Source organism: Lytechinus variegatus, chromosome 1 (genome assembly GCF_018143015.1).
Source record: "Lytechinus variegatus isolate NC3 chromosome 1, Lvar_3.0, whole genome shotgun sequence".
Lineage (NCBI taxonomy): Eukaryota > Metazoa > Echinodermata > Echinoidea > Temnopleuroida > Toxopneustidae > Lytechinus > Lytechinus variegatus.
This window is the reverse complement of record NC_054740.1, coordinates 53,026,946-53,041,951: the sequence shown is the minus strand read 5'-3', so window position 1 is coordinate 53,041,951 and position 15,006 is coordinate 53,026,946. Positions and strand designations below refer to the sequence as shown.

At 34.7% G+C, this 15,006-nt stretch overlaps 2 protein-coding genes across 2 annotated transcripts; both read left to right on the top strand.

Annotated features, from left to right (window-relative positions):
• The first annotated feature begins 524 nt into the window (after positions 1 to 524).
• Positions 525 to 5,367, top strand: LOC121406472 (monocarboxylate transporter 7-like). Its single transcript, XM_041597482.1, has 3 exons — positions 525 to 751; positions 2,937 to 3,998; positions 5,079 to 5,367. The coding sequence occupies exons 1-3, from the start codon at positions 661 to 663 to the stop codon at positions 5,234 to 5,236; spliced, it is 1,311 nt and encodes a 436-aa protein (XP_041453416.1). The 5' UTR covers positions 525 to 660; the 3' UTR covers positions 5,237 to 5,367.
• Positions 5,368 to 10,314: 4,947 nt separating this feature from the next.
• LOC121406471 lies at positions 10,315 to 14,183 on the top strand. The gene is made up of 2 exons (XM_041597481.1): positions 10,315 to 11,076; positions 13,502 to 14,183. Exons 1-2 carry the CDS (start codon positions 10,684 to 10,686, stop codon positions 13,790 to 13,792), a joined length of 684 nt encoding a protein of 227 aa, XP_041453415.1. The 5' UTR covers positions 10,315 to 10,683; the 3' UTR covers positions 13,793 to 14,183.
• Positions 14,184 to 15,006: the final 823 nt, after the last annotated feature.

Sequence of the window (15,006 nt, the reverse complement as noted above, 5' to 3'; positions counted from 1 at the left end):
CTGTACTGGTTTAGAGAGGGGGCCTTCAGCAGTTGCCGTTTCGAAATGCTGGCGAAAACAGATTTTCTGGCTTAGCAGATGCAAATTTGTCCATTCACCGCATTGTCTAGTGGTATAGAATGTTTCGGGTTCAAAATGCCAGCATTCACTGTTGAAAATAGCAAAACCTCTTATTCTCGCACGTGAATAAATGTTATTGTAGCTGTTCCAGGGTGTTCCAGTATAGTGAGCACCTCGGTGTTCACTATAAGCTGGACTGCTTCCATAGGGAGTGGAAGATGATGCACATATAATCATGTCCTGGAATGAGCGATGATTATGTCCTGGAATGATCCGATGACCGGGGTATTAATACATTCGTACTCGCTTAAATGTGTACAATGTATGCATTACAATGAAATATCATTAACAAGACTGTTAGGCCTATTGTTATTATAAACGACTCTGGCGGATTTTCTGCGAATCTTAAATATGTTCTCAAATCTAGCCGTCAGGATAATGCTCCTTTTCAAGATAATACGGGGCTAAGAAAAGCAAGGATGAGAGGTATATAATGGGATTGACATCATAAATTTGTCAGTGATCTTTCATTTTTATCTGCGTCATACAGGATTCCTAAACATACCTTTGCTCCGGCGTTTCTCGGTTCGTCAGCTGGTTATGTGTGGTGGAATCATTTCAAGTTTGGGACTTGCACTTTCCTCCTTTGCTCAAACAAGTTCCCAATTTTCAGCTGCGTTCACGGCGTACGGTAAGTATATAGGACTACAATCACTGATTTATACTGCAATAGAGAATATCATTCGTATCGGTAGATGGTAAAAGATATGGGGAAATGGGGGAACTGAAAATGAAAAGAAAGTATAAGCCTAATCTCATATCAAAAACTTTATAGTCTCTTTCTTTTCCCACATTCGTAAACTATAAAATCACGAGCTAAAAACGTGAGCTTCACTGTTAAAAACCCCCCGATTTTACAGAAAAAAAGAAGATTTTGCTGAAAGCAATAACAGAGTCATTATTCATAAAACAGAACAGGTCTGTTTATTGAACAGAACAGGTCTGTTAAAAGGGGGAAAACGGTGCTTTCTTAAAGTAAATTTGTAAGATTCCATACACCAAATTCCCAATATCCTGTAAGATTACGCAATCTGTTAGGATTACAGGTGTTCTCGAGACTATGCTGCAGGAACTTCTTTTATTTGAAGGATAAATTTTCTAACAGTGTAGTTGCAACCGCAAACAGTGTTTTGCACGTTATATATCAGGGGCCGTTTCATAAATCTGTTCATAAGTTAATAGTGAAAGATTGGTGATCCTTTCTTGTGGTAAATGATAATCACGATCAAAATAATGTTGGATAGTCATTATTTTAGCGTGCGTAAGAAAGGTTCACAAATCGTTTTCAAAGTCGCACAACAGCTTTATGAAACACCCACCTGGAATTACACCTGGCCTCGTCCGGTCTCGTCCCGGCCTCACCCGAGAACCTATATCTAAGTGCCAAGGCCAGGCCGGGCCTACACACGTTCGATGCCAAGGACAATCAGCACTTTTAAGAAACGTACGTCGACATAGAGGACTAATACGAGATGACGTCATTTTTTTTGGCCTGCAACATGCCTCAGGTCCTCACACACGTCCAATAGGTCCATGCTGCTACAGATATCTGATTACTTTGTCAGATCATAGCTTGGTCAGATTTGACAAGAAAACATACTTTTCTGTCTAAGAATATTTGGCCTAGTTTTTATTTACATTAAAAATAGAAACATTCCAATAATTTCCCGGGTACTATTATTATTAACTGGTTTGTCTACATTTACCTATGCTTAAGCAATTTTCGGAAGAGATTTCACCCTGTTCACAGCTGAACATAAAGTACACGAAACGTCCATTGTGCTGTAACTTTCAGATAAAAATTAAAAAAAAGTCGTGATGGGTGATGGGTCCGAGTTAATTTTGAAATAAAATAAATCACAACATAGAACGCAGAATACAAGCTGTCATCATAAATCTATACAGATAGATTACGAGTTGTTGCTCGTGGAAGTATACCCTGCACGGAAGCAACCTTGAAATTCAAGTCCACCTCAGAAAAATGTTGATTGAATAAATAAAGAAAAAATCAAACTAGCATAACGCTGAAAATTTCATCAAAATCGTTTAAAATAAGAAAATTATGATATTTTAAACTTTCGCTTATTTTTCACAAAACAGTGATATGCACAACTTAGTGACATGCAAATGAGACAGTAGATGATATCCTCCACTCACTATTTTGTTTGTTGTTTTATTGTTTGAATTGAACAATATTTCATTTTTTTGCAGATTTGACACTAAGGACCAAATTGACCGAGTCATATAGTATTAAACAATGCTAATTCTACATGTTCAGGGAGGAATTAAACGTTGTTTCACTTGACAACGAGGAGAAAATTGAAATATTTCATGTACTAAATACAAAAGAAATAGTGAGTGGATGGCGTCATCAGTCTGCTCGTTTGTATACCGACCAGGAACTGTTTTGTGAAATTAAGCAAAACTTCAAAATGTCTTAACTTTCTTATTTTTCATCCGATTTTGATGAAATTTTCATTATGCTTGTTGGAATTTTCTTTTTTTATTCAAATCTTTTTGTTGGGATGGACTTGTCCTTTAACTCCCAGTTACTCCTCATGACAAACCTTTAAGAAAAAGTCGATACGTTGTCAAAAATAGGGGGCTGGAATGATTGAATGTAATTATCTCGCATATTCCGCTCGTACAGCGAATATAATGGAGCCAATTTATTGCCACAACGCCTTGAGGAATATGTCTTTAAAGAAATTGCCAATTTTAAACAGTCTAATTAAGCACGAATGTAAATTTTTGATTTCGCCTTTGTTAAAAAGATTATTTGCTAAACTCAGCTTGCCTATTCTTTTTCTCAACAGGTTTTGGGATCATCTTCGTCATTCTTCCAGCAACAACGTGCATCACGGATTACTTCCCAGATCATGTATCGATTGCAACGGGAACCGTTCTTGCTGGGGGAAGCGCTGGAGTCACGGCGATGCCTTGGTTATTCCAAAACCTGCTCAGTCATTATGGTTGGAGGGGTTCTATTTTAATCCTTGCTGGAATAAATTTTCATCTGGGAGTCATCGGTGCCCTTTTGGAACCAGTGCAGAAAAATGGCAGGGATTCTCCCAGTGTCAAGGATGAAATGGATACCACCGTTGATGTTTCGCTTGATGATCATGCAAGTAGCGTACAGGAAGAATGTGCAACCATCTCTGGTGGACTGGTTCCTTCCGCGGAAAACATGCACGAGCAATTCGCGCCAATTATGGACAACTCTCTAAGTGACGTAGAAGTTAATGCTGTCTGCGGAACCGACGATGATCGGCTGGAGTTAGGAAAGTGGTCATTGGCAAGAGATCAAAGGGGTAAAGATGTTTCCCACATTGAAGACATTACAGACAAACCTGAGGAAGGAAATCGGAAAGGAAGATATGCCAACTGCAAATCCAAAGCACTGCATTTATTTGGGTTGGGCATCTTTAGAGATCACCCCTTAATGATCCTTGTGTTCATAGAATGTTTCTTATTCTGCCATTCTTACCATGCGTGGATATTATACGTTATTCCAAACGCACTCTCAAAGGGGATATCCCCCAAAAGAGCAGTCCTTGTTTCCGTCACCGGAGGTGCCATCAACTTCATCGGTCGTTTGGGAATAGGATTCTTCTGGTCATTGAAATGCATCAGGTTCGATCTTTGGTACTCGCTGATGTTTCTCCTCTCTGCAGTTGCATTCGCGTCGAATTTCGTTGCAGAATCGTTTGGATTTCTGATGGCGCTTTCTGCATGCTATGATCTCTTCATGGGGGCCATGATCATGTCACAATTCCAGTTGGTCTACAATACTGTAGGAGAAGTCGATTACAAAACAGGAATCTCTGTGTTCTTCTTCGGCTTTGGTCTCAGTGGCCCGATAACAGGAGCAATATTTGGTAAGATTCCAATAAACATTACAATAAAAAAAGTGATGTACAACCGCAATACTTCCACATTATATTAATACCATTAAATCCGAAAACTTGATAAGGCAGACAAGACAGTGATTGAATCCACTGCTTATGTGTTCATGATGAGAATAGAATATATAAAATCCAATATAAAGGAGAAGTGTATCCAAACGAAAAGTTGATTTGATTCATTCATTTTTTCTTTTGCATTTGATTGTATGACTGATACAATATTTCAGTTTTGAAGATTAAACTACTGTGAGACATTAAAATAACATTAGGTAATAATGATGACAATTCGCCAAATCACAAAGATGATTCAAACTCGAGAGCTTATTCTATCCAAAGTATATCCTCTCCGATTTAGGTGTTTTTACTCAGACATGGCAGAGTTCTGTCGTTTAATTGATTGTTAATATTTTGTCTAAAAAATCGTATAATTGTGTCAGTTATACTTTGTATATCTTGTATAAATGGAACTTTCAGACAGTTCACCGTCGAATAAAATCAAATCTATTTTTGACTTAAAAATCCTCTCTGAAAAAAGTGAGCAATTGATAGAACATAATTATTTCACTTGTTTACAACATACAAAATATACGAAAAACAACTCCTTTTTTGTGAAAATGACAGCTGAGAACATAAAAACCATTAAACCAATACTTGTGTGGGTAAATTGATAAATATTTACAAGCTATACATAATTTCAAACCTTTCTCTCTAAATGCAATTTAGTGTCCCTAATCACGCTCCTCTTGGAGTGAGATAATCTTACTCCTTCTGGAATGTCATTTAATCTTTTGAGAGTGGATTTGAAATCTTTTTGGATTGAAAATGCAAAAAAAAATGCTCAGTGTACTCCAGGAGTTACAATGCACTCTCTGAGAACATACTGCTCACTTCAAGAGAGTGTGATTACCTCTCTTGCTTATAAGAGAGATTTGTTGTAGTAAATAAAATTCCTAAATCATTTTGGCCAAATTACTCTGCATTTCATTGTCAATGGTCACATTTCTTTAACATATGTCTTAATTTAGATTCATCGATCTGTTCTTTATTTTCCAGGTACTCTGTACGATACCACAGGGTCATACGATGTTGCGTTTGGGATAATAGCAGCGTTGGCCGTAACAGTGGCCCTCCTAAATATTACACCACTTTGTTGGAAACGATATCAACGCCGTTCACATGCAGAATGTGAGACGATAAACAAGAAGGTTTAGGAGCCATGATGAACAGTTGAACAACATTGTACCAGTTACCATGGTTACCATCCTTCGAAATGTGTTCTTCACTTTACGCTTGTTCCTATAACAACTATAACAACCGTTTCCCCCACATTCTTATATATATATATATATATATATATATATATATATATATATATATATATGCAGTGCTTCCCAGAAAAAACGAAACCGACAGCATGAAGCGATGATTTATCATAACTGAATCACAAATACAATAGACAAATGCAAAGCTTAGAATCTCTTTTTTAATCTGATATTACTTAGATTATTCCCCATTCAGGCATGAGTTAGCAAAAACAATTTGAAGAAAGAAGACCCAAAACTCATTGGGCGGGGGGTATCTGAATTTCAAAAAGAAAATCACATGCCTAAAAAGTTCAAAATCTGCTCTTTTATTTGATACCTTAATCACTAAAAATGGTCAAGAAGTAAAAGAAGTTACGATCCCTCGAAACAATGCTTGTAATGTCACAATTTCATTGAATAAACGTGTTTTCACCGGTTTCCCACAGAGCTATCGAATGATAAACAAAAGACTTAATGCATGGCTGATCGTCAACAAAACGGAGTGTCAAGTGAGTTTGAACGATTGCCTGTCGAACCTCTTAATTCTATGAAATTATTAAAATTCAAGCCTTATTTCAAATAACCAGAACTGTTATTTCTAGACCATTTTCTGTAATTGAGGTATCAAATTAAAGAGCAGATTTTGAACTGTTTAAAATGTGGTTTTCTTTTTGAAACCCAGATACAGCCCGCCAAATGACTTTTTGTAATCCCCTCTTCAAATTGTTTTTGCTCACTCATGCGTGAATGAGAAATGATCTCAGTAATTTCAGATGAAAGAGGATATTCTAAGCTTTACAATGGTAGGTCATTATTTTGTCTATTATATTTGTGATTAAGATGATAAATCATCGATAAATCTTTGTTTCGTTTTTTGTAGGACGCACTGTATAAATACATTGCGTACCTAGAGCACTGTATAAATACATTGTGTTCCTAGAGTTTGAATATAACATTTCCTCTCCCCTACAGAGTGGTATTTTCCTCAAGGGATTATATTTTGCCCGAAGCGCGCAGCTCTGAGGGAAAATATTCTCCCGATATACGACTTTACTATGATACTATACGATGATTTGTAAAAAGAATAACGTCAAATCTCCCCACGCCTCGGTGGACACCATGGCTTTTATATCATTTTCAAACAATGTCCGAGAAATTATGTTGAACAACTAGATGTAAATGTTTCCAAAAGTGAAAAAAGAGGATTTATTCAGAAATATTACAATGATATAAAAACGACCTTAAAAATACATGGAAAACAATAAATGGGGCTCAAAACAAAATTAATAAATCTAGTGCTGTTGACAAATTATGTGTAGATGGCAATATGGCTGAATATTCTCATTCTACAGCAAATAATTTAGTACTTATTTCTCTCAAATCGGACCAAAGTTAACTGGAAAAGGCATCTGGTTATGATGGTATTACAAATAGAATTGTGAAAAACATTATACATTCTCTTGCTGATCATCTGCTTCATTATATTTAATTCATCATTGCAGCTTGGCCAGGTCCCAAAGAAGATGAAAATAGCCAAAGTTATACCCATTTTCAAGAAGGGAGATCAATTAATAACTAGTAATTACCGCCCAATACCTTAACTTCGTTTTCAAAAATTCTTGAAAGGATAATTTATAAAAGGACAGTTGGTTTCCTTCAGAAATAGTATTATATGTGATAATCAATTCGGTTTTAGAGAGAAACATAATACAACTCATGCTATATTGACATTAATAAATAAAATACCTACTTCTTTTGACAATTCTGATCATACCGTAAGGTTGTTTCTCGATTTCTCAAAAGCGTTTGATACAATAGATCATGGAATACTACAATTCCCTCTGATACCGCAATTTGATAATTTTCACAGTAATTGTGTAAGCTTACACAATAATTGTGTAAGCTATCAAATTACGGTATCAGAGGGACAACTTTCCAATGGTAGAGGAGTTATCTTACTGATAGTGTTCAGTTTACAGTAAATGAATCAGAATCTCCAATAAGGCCAGTTGCCTGTGGAATTCCACAAGGTAGTATTCTTGGCCCTTTGCTATTTGTTTATTTTTTTTGTTAATGATATAAAAATTCATCTTATGTTCTCTCATTTATTCTCTTTGCTGATGATTCCAATATTTTCTACACACATCATGATCCACATGTCCTTGTGAGCACTATGAATGCAGAATTTAAAAAAAGGTGCTTTTTAGTCATTGATTGAAACATCTACATCATCAAGTACTTTGGGATAATACTGAAATCAAAGAAGTGCAAAGAACAAAATTTTAGGTCTTACAAACTTACGTGGAATGCTCATGTCAACAATATTTGCAAAACTGTGGCAAGAAATATTGGAGTCATCAATAAGCAAAACATTCTTCCAGCACAGGCACTATCCTTGTTGTACTCTCTTAATTCGCGCATTTACAAATAGTACTCTAACAAGCGATTACAAAATATCATGAATATTTTAAACTATTTTAAACTATTTTGGTTATATTTTGCCGTTGTCAATACGAAATGGATTAAAAATCGACGAATTCGCGCGCATTCAAAATTAATCTAAACAAAACTACAAAATACTCAAACTATCTACCTAAAACTCTGGAATTCTCTGGACAGAGTAATAAATGAGGGAGCTAATCTGATCCGATTTAAACTACTCATCAAAATAATTCTGAATTCTTATTGATTCAATAAAATATTTTGTGAACTTCATACTTATCCACGGTACTGTTGATTATTTTAAAGTCAATGTTTAATTTTGTATATAGTGTATATACATTTGTGTTACAGTGTTTATATCTTTATATAATTACAGAATTATTGTTGATTATTTTTACTCTACTTATATCATATTAACCTTGTATAAAATTTTGATAGGGGGTCTACATCTTACAAGCTTTGCTTTTCAGTATGCCCCTCCACTTTTTTCATTGGTACGTTTCAATCATACATGTGTTATGAAGTTGATGCATCTTTTCATTGTAAAAATGATTTATTACGAAATGTACTTTGAGGATTTGTGGAATATGATTATATCAATAAATAAATGAAAAATTGGCAGAATGATCTTTTTGTAGATAATACTAGAAGCTTCCAGAAAAGTGGATATATATATATATATATATTAACTGGCAGTTTCTTCATAATATCAGATCAGAACTCGAGAGTTTCACACCAGACTTTATGTCAGAGCATAGTTTATTTCCAACTGGAATACAACATTTATCTTCTGTGGAATTATTTGCACGTAATCAATGAACTGTTTGCAGTTATTTTGAGAGAGAAATTCTCATTCTCATTGAGATCATAAACCTGTCAGCCCATTGATTGCTGAAATTGACTGTTAATCATCATCAACATCGTCTTCACGGACATTTCATCTGGTTACAGTGACTCTTGTTATTCATCGTGCTTCAACATCAGTTTCACCATCGCTAACGGAATCTTCGCCAACCAACTTAGATTTTATCTGGATTTAATAAAGAACTATCATAACTTCGGATTGCACGAACTCTTCAAGAGATGTAAGATCATTATTTTTGTTTTGTGTAGTGTATGATTGATCTATTTCCCGTAATAAAGAAAGGATATCAAATTTAAATTTTCATTGTTATTTGTTGTGCAGTATCGTAACACCTGCGCCGACGCAAGCACAGTTGACTATTATCTCTGCAAATTTCATTGATCATTTTGAAGACATTACTGTTGACAACTTTGAAAAATGTCTGTCAGATAAACACAGTCCAATGTTTGTTTCCATGAAATATGTTAAGAGAATAATATTTCCAGAAGAAAAGGGTCATTACACCAATAACGATTATGATTCCCATTTGAAAAAGAAGTATTATAAATGGAATTCTGAATTGACTCACACATATTGCACACTCCTTAGACATGTTAGATGAGGATAAAAGAAACAAGATATTGGAAATAATAGAGGTTATCAGAAATAAGCCCCCAATTGGTAGTCAATATGTCAATAATGTAGTGAATGAAATAAACAACTAGCTATATTATAAATCTGCAACTGCATGTCACGGCAGAAAAAATCTGGCACGACCATTACCACTGCATTTCCGAAAACAAAGCCTTGGTTTGATAAAGAAAGTATGAAATTCAGAAAGAATTTCTTAAATTTAAGAAATAACATTTAAAAATGTAAAGATAAAAATGAGGAAATTGAAATGGGATTACTATAGTTTTGAATACCTTACGCAAACAATGCAAAACCGTTTTAAAGAAGAAAACAATCAAAATATGTTTTTGACCTTCAGGGCAATTTGAGGAAAGTGACAAATAATAAAATTGGCGACCATTGGAAATATTGTAACAAAGTGAAATGTTTATATATGGTTCAGCATGGTTTCGGAGGTGCCGGGTAAAAATGGCAAAGGTAATAATGCCAGAGGTAAAATGACAGAGGTAAAAATGGCAGAGGCAATAATGGCAGATGTAAAAATGGCAAAGGTAATAATGTCAGAGGTAAAATTGGCAGAGGTCAAAATGGGAGAAGTAAAAATGGTAGAGATAATAATGGCAGAGGTAAAAATGGCAGAGGTAAAAATATATAATAATGGCAGAGGTAAAGATCATGACGTGCTACATCAACAAGGAAAAGACAGAGCATTTCCGGTTAATATCACTCATGATTATTGACCTCGAATATAATAGACTTCTATCGGTGAAATGAGTATTATGAACTGATTAGATATTAGTTGGATATTTTTTCATCATTTTAGGTCTATACTGTATCGTTGATATGATTAAACTCAAACATTTTCACTGGCATGCCAAAATGATTTCAGTCGATCATTGTAGTCTAATAGTGACTGTAAATATATTCCAAATATGGTATGACTTTACAATTCGGGTGTGAATGGGAGTCACCCTCTACGCTCTATACGCCTTCGAACTCAATTTGCATTCGATCACAACAGTAAAAATACAAATGAATGGCCGAAAAAAAAAACATCACTTATATTTACTCTTTCACGGTGGAACATTGGGAAAACCCTTTGGTCTTATGATATAAGTAAAAAGGAAAAAAAAATAATAGTCAACGGTGTTAGTCAAATCAAACGGTCAGACGCATTTCTATTAAAAATTTTGCTTGTTTAAATACTCGTAGGCAAATCGTTATATTATTCTCATTCACACCACCGCTGTCCTACCCATGGGAAATTGTGTTTGAGACCTTTCATCTAGATTTTGGAGCTCGATCGACAGATCTTCTTTTATTAGTGTTAAGCAACTGACTATCTCCTTCAAACTTTCAGTAGCTCTCTGATCGCATCACAAGCACTCCAGTTCAGATTCGAATCCTGACTTTGAGTTTGAGTAATTCGAGGAGAATGGCAGGCTTAGCTAGAACCCTCGCCGCCGTGCATCTGTTTTTAGTTCTTTGGGTCTCCCAATCAAAGGCAGATCAATTGGAGTTCACCCCCCTACAGCTCCAGCAATTGGACGAGTTCAAATCACACTTCGAGGTGGACCATGAATACGCCTACACCAGTAACAAACCTGTCTTCATATCTGGGTTTGCTAAAGCGCAAAAGAATTTCATTTTAGAACGGTTTGGAGCATTCTTTAGCAGTCAACCAACCAACCTAGCCCACCTGGCTAAATGGGGGGCACCTTCCTCCACCAAGGCTCCGCCATTGATACCAGTGTGCCCAGCAATAACGGTCCAGAAAATCCTCTACACAGGGATCAATGTTGACGATGAACCAGTAGCCGTTGTACAGGTAGGTTCGGCGGGTTCATATTACTGTCTGCAAGAGTATAGCATGATATTCCCACGAGAAGGGTCAAATGAATTGATAAAGACCATCGCAATTAAAAGGGAAATACATGGGATGAAATTTTCCATTTCGGGAGCCACCTAAAATTCAAGGGATAAAACAAATGGTGATACCTAATTCCTGAATACAGTTTTTCTCGATGAATTTGTGCATATAAACCATTACATTTTGTAACTGAATTTTCTGAGGAATTAATGCTTATACTAATATGCAAGCCACCAAAACTTTGAGTAGCCCTGAATATTAATATTACGAATGTTTTAAATATACGAAAGACTTATAAGATCTTTAAATCGTCTTTAAATCGTGTGAATTACTGGGCAAGGATTTCACTGGAACATATAACATGTATAAGGAATCATTTAAAGGGGAATCCAGCCTTGGCCTTAAACAGTTGTGTTGGGAAGGAGAAAAATAAATTAAACAGAATGGTGAAAGTTTGAAAGAAATCGGCCAAGCAGTAAGAAAGTTATAACTGCTTTAAAACTGAAATCACTAATACTATGTAGATTTCAAATTGGCAACTGGGTAAGTAAATTATGACAAGGGGCAAGGACAACTTTCCCATAGGCCATGTACTTTATTATCAGGGATTTGTGGTTTTCTCCTAAGTACCCATTCCCCCGGGGCAGTAATCTAAATATAACCCAGGTAGTATATTGTTTTATGTCCTCATGAAAGAAAAATATAATTTGAAATAAAACTTTTGGGAAAAAGGACATTTTAGCCATAATATGTATTGGAGTCCATGGAAGAGTAGTCCTTGCCTTACATCACTATGACATCACATATGCGGCCAATTTGAAGTCTCCATGGGTAAAGTGATCACCAATATTTACCACTTTTAAAAATTCATAACTTTCTTGTTGTTTGTCCAATATTGTTCAAAACTTCACCTATCAACTTGTCTGATTTTTCTTTTCCTTATAAAAACAAGTTTTTATTTGGGTTGGATTCCCCTTTAAGGGGTATATACTCCAGTCTGAAAGTATTTTTATCTAAATACAGTGCGTATAAAAAAGTTTACACTTAGAAAAATTGTAAAATTATATATTTGTAATATCCTGGTGATTTTTTCCACATGCTAACATTGGTTCAGATCCATTTGAGCAAATGACGATATAACTGTCAAAAAATATTTCCGCTTGAGTGAGCACCACTTACTTTTGAAAAGTTAGTGAAAAATTATTTGCGCAGAACTTTGAAAAAAGTTATGCGAATAAAGGTTGACCGTAAACATGAAGAACATGTGGAATTTAGCTAGTAAAATTGATTTGAATATCTCTTACCTTTTTAACCTCTTTCTTTGCTCAAAACACTTCGAAGAGTGCATTACACCCCCACTCCCCCACTCTCCGAGGCCATCGTAACGATATTTGCTTTACACTGACCTGTCATATACATGTACATGAAATGGTCTATGTTTGAAATTAATTTTTGTTAATCATTGTCAAGCTTGGGAAAAGTGTGGAGAAACAAGTATTAAATGAAAAATGAAATGTAAACCCACTTTAAATGATAGAAATGCTGGAGATGTCTGATGTAAACTTTTGTTCAGATTCAGTTATGTACTTAGATCCAGCTGGCACAAAACGGGTAAAGGTTGTGCTTACTAATTGTCGAAATTCCAATTTGGGTGGCAAAATTGTTAAAAATTCTTGAATATATCCGTGATAAATATTCAGCAGTTGGGCTGATGATGTCACATCCCCACTTTCCTTTTTCTTATTACATTGAACAATAATTGTTTCATTTTTCATACAAGTGTGCATGATAATGTCTCGCCTATGAAAACATAAATTGCAGCAATGAATATCTAATGCATTAAATCAGTTGTAAATGCACCTTATTTAGTCTTTGGGGAAAATTGAATAAACATATTTTCATATGAGAAAATAAAAAAGAACAATGGGGATATGACATCATGAGTTTGCCCATTTTGGATATACATCTTTAGAAATAAAAAAACAACAACACCATTTACGGTTCCTCAAAATTATAAAGAATATTTTAACGAAGAATTATGAAGAGTATTTTGTGAGGGATAAATGAACATAAATATCTTGTTAGGAATTAATGTAAATAAGGGTAAGAAGTCTGAATAATTATAACTCTCTTTTTTATCGAACGGGTTGAAAAAATTTTCGGGACAAACTGGTCAAAATCATAATCAAATGGGGGAAAAGAACGAGTGCCATTGTTTTAAAATAGAAAGAGGGGATCATAATCACACAGAATATGGTGTGCCTTTATACAGAAACTAAATTGTAAGACATCGTTATAAGATGAAATATGATTGGTATATATTCATCATTTTGTTCTTTTTTCTCTTCATTTTACCTCTGAACTATATATATATTTTTTTCAGTTTGGTGATGTGAACCAGTGGGTTATATGGCAACAGTGCTCCTCTAAAGAGTCCCCACATATTTCTCTATTTCAACACGGCAAACGGGTCGAATGTTCGCATACGGTTCGATCCGTTCCTATGGTGGTTTTTCGGTTACCCATTTCTTCGTTCGATGACGTCACGGTACAGCACATCAAGATCAAGGCATGCACAAGTCACGTCACTGATCACGACCAAGTTGGCCAACAAACAGATCAAACCGGACCAGATCCATTTGACCATCAACCACTTCAGCCTTATCTTAAATGATGACCATAATACTGAAAATTATTTTAATTATTTTCAATTACCCCTTAATCACCTCAGTTATCTTTAGGCATTATTTTGAGAACCTTCGATTTAAACCGATGTCTTTTTACTAATCAAAAGACTGATTTTTTAATAATCAATATTCAAGGTTTGAATAGTAGATTAAGCGTAATTACGGTAATTTATCTTTTAGCAGTGAATGGTAACATTAATCACGAAATGTAGCTATCTTTGTTGCTCCATTACTCGAACAATATGGATTTGTATCTATTTTTTTAATAAGAACTTTCTCTTCTTAAAAAAAAACCACATTGCCATCGCGTATCTCTGTTTTTTTTTTACCCAAAACATATCAGACTAACATAATAGAATGATAATGATAATATTAATAATAAAAATGAGAATAATAATAATAGTGATAATAATAATGATAAAAATAATAATAATAACAATAATAACGATAATGATGATGATGATGCATAATAATAGTGATACTACTACTACTACTACTAATGATAATAATAATAATTATAGGCATCCATATACATATAGCGCCATCTATCTAGAAATAATCTATTCCGCTGAATGCTGAATTGAATTGAATCCAATTGAATTTATTTACAAGAATTTACATTGAATGGATAAAACGAAAATAATGACACTGAATATGAGTGGTGTATTGAATGTTCAAGTTTTTTTTCTAATGAGATGTGGAGAAATTATAAAATTGTTGAGAAAAAAGTACGGTGGAGAAGTGCGGAGCACGAATCACTTATTGATCGAGAGACATACTGATTCCTTCAAAACCAGACGATTTGATTCGTGAAGGGACTTTGGGCTTCGTGGAGGGGGTAACAAGGGGAGATTCTTGATTTGGATCTTAGAGAGTAATCTGAGAACGTGTGTTGGGGTTATTCCCCCCCCCCTTCCACAGGGTTCTTTATTTTCAAAATCATATATAGTTACATCTTTTAATATTTACAATTTTTCAGACAAACAGTAAATTAAGATTTTATATACATAATTCCTAATACATAGACATATAGTCAAACTGACTTAGTATACAATCAATAAGTTGCCACAGCCAAAGCAAATTTAGCAAGAAAAATAAGAGATCTGATACACATATCTAAGTATTAAGCATTGGTAATAATTATGTTTTTAAGGTGACAGATTACCAGCTCGTTCGATCTATGTTAAATCCTTGGAATTTG

Excerpts from the sequence above, each read along its gene's own strand:
- LOC121406472 (XM_041597482.1), top strand. The coding sequence starts at position 661 with ATGTGTGGTGGAATCATTTCAAGTTTGGGACTTGCACTTTCCTCCTTT. Across the intron at positions 752-2,936 it reads AGCTGCGTTCACGGCGTACG|GTTTTGGGATCATCTTCGTC; the intron begins GTAAGTATATAG and ends TTTTCTCAACAG. Across the intron at positions 3,999-5,078 it reads GATAACAGGAGCAATATTTG|GTACTCTGTACGATACCACA; the intron begins GTAAGATTCCAA and ends TTTATTTTCCAG.
- LOC121406471 (XM_041597481.1), top strand. The coding sequence starts at position 10,684 with ATGGCAGGCTTAGCTAGAACCCTCGCCGCCGTGCATCTGTTTTTAGTT. Across the intron at positions 11,077-13,501 it reads AACCAGTAGCCGTTGTACAG|TTTGGTGATGTGAACCAGTG; the intron begins GTAGGTTCGGCG and ends TATTTTTTTCAG.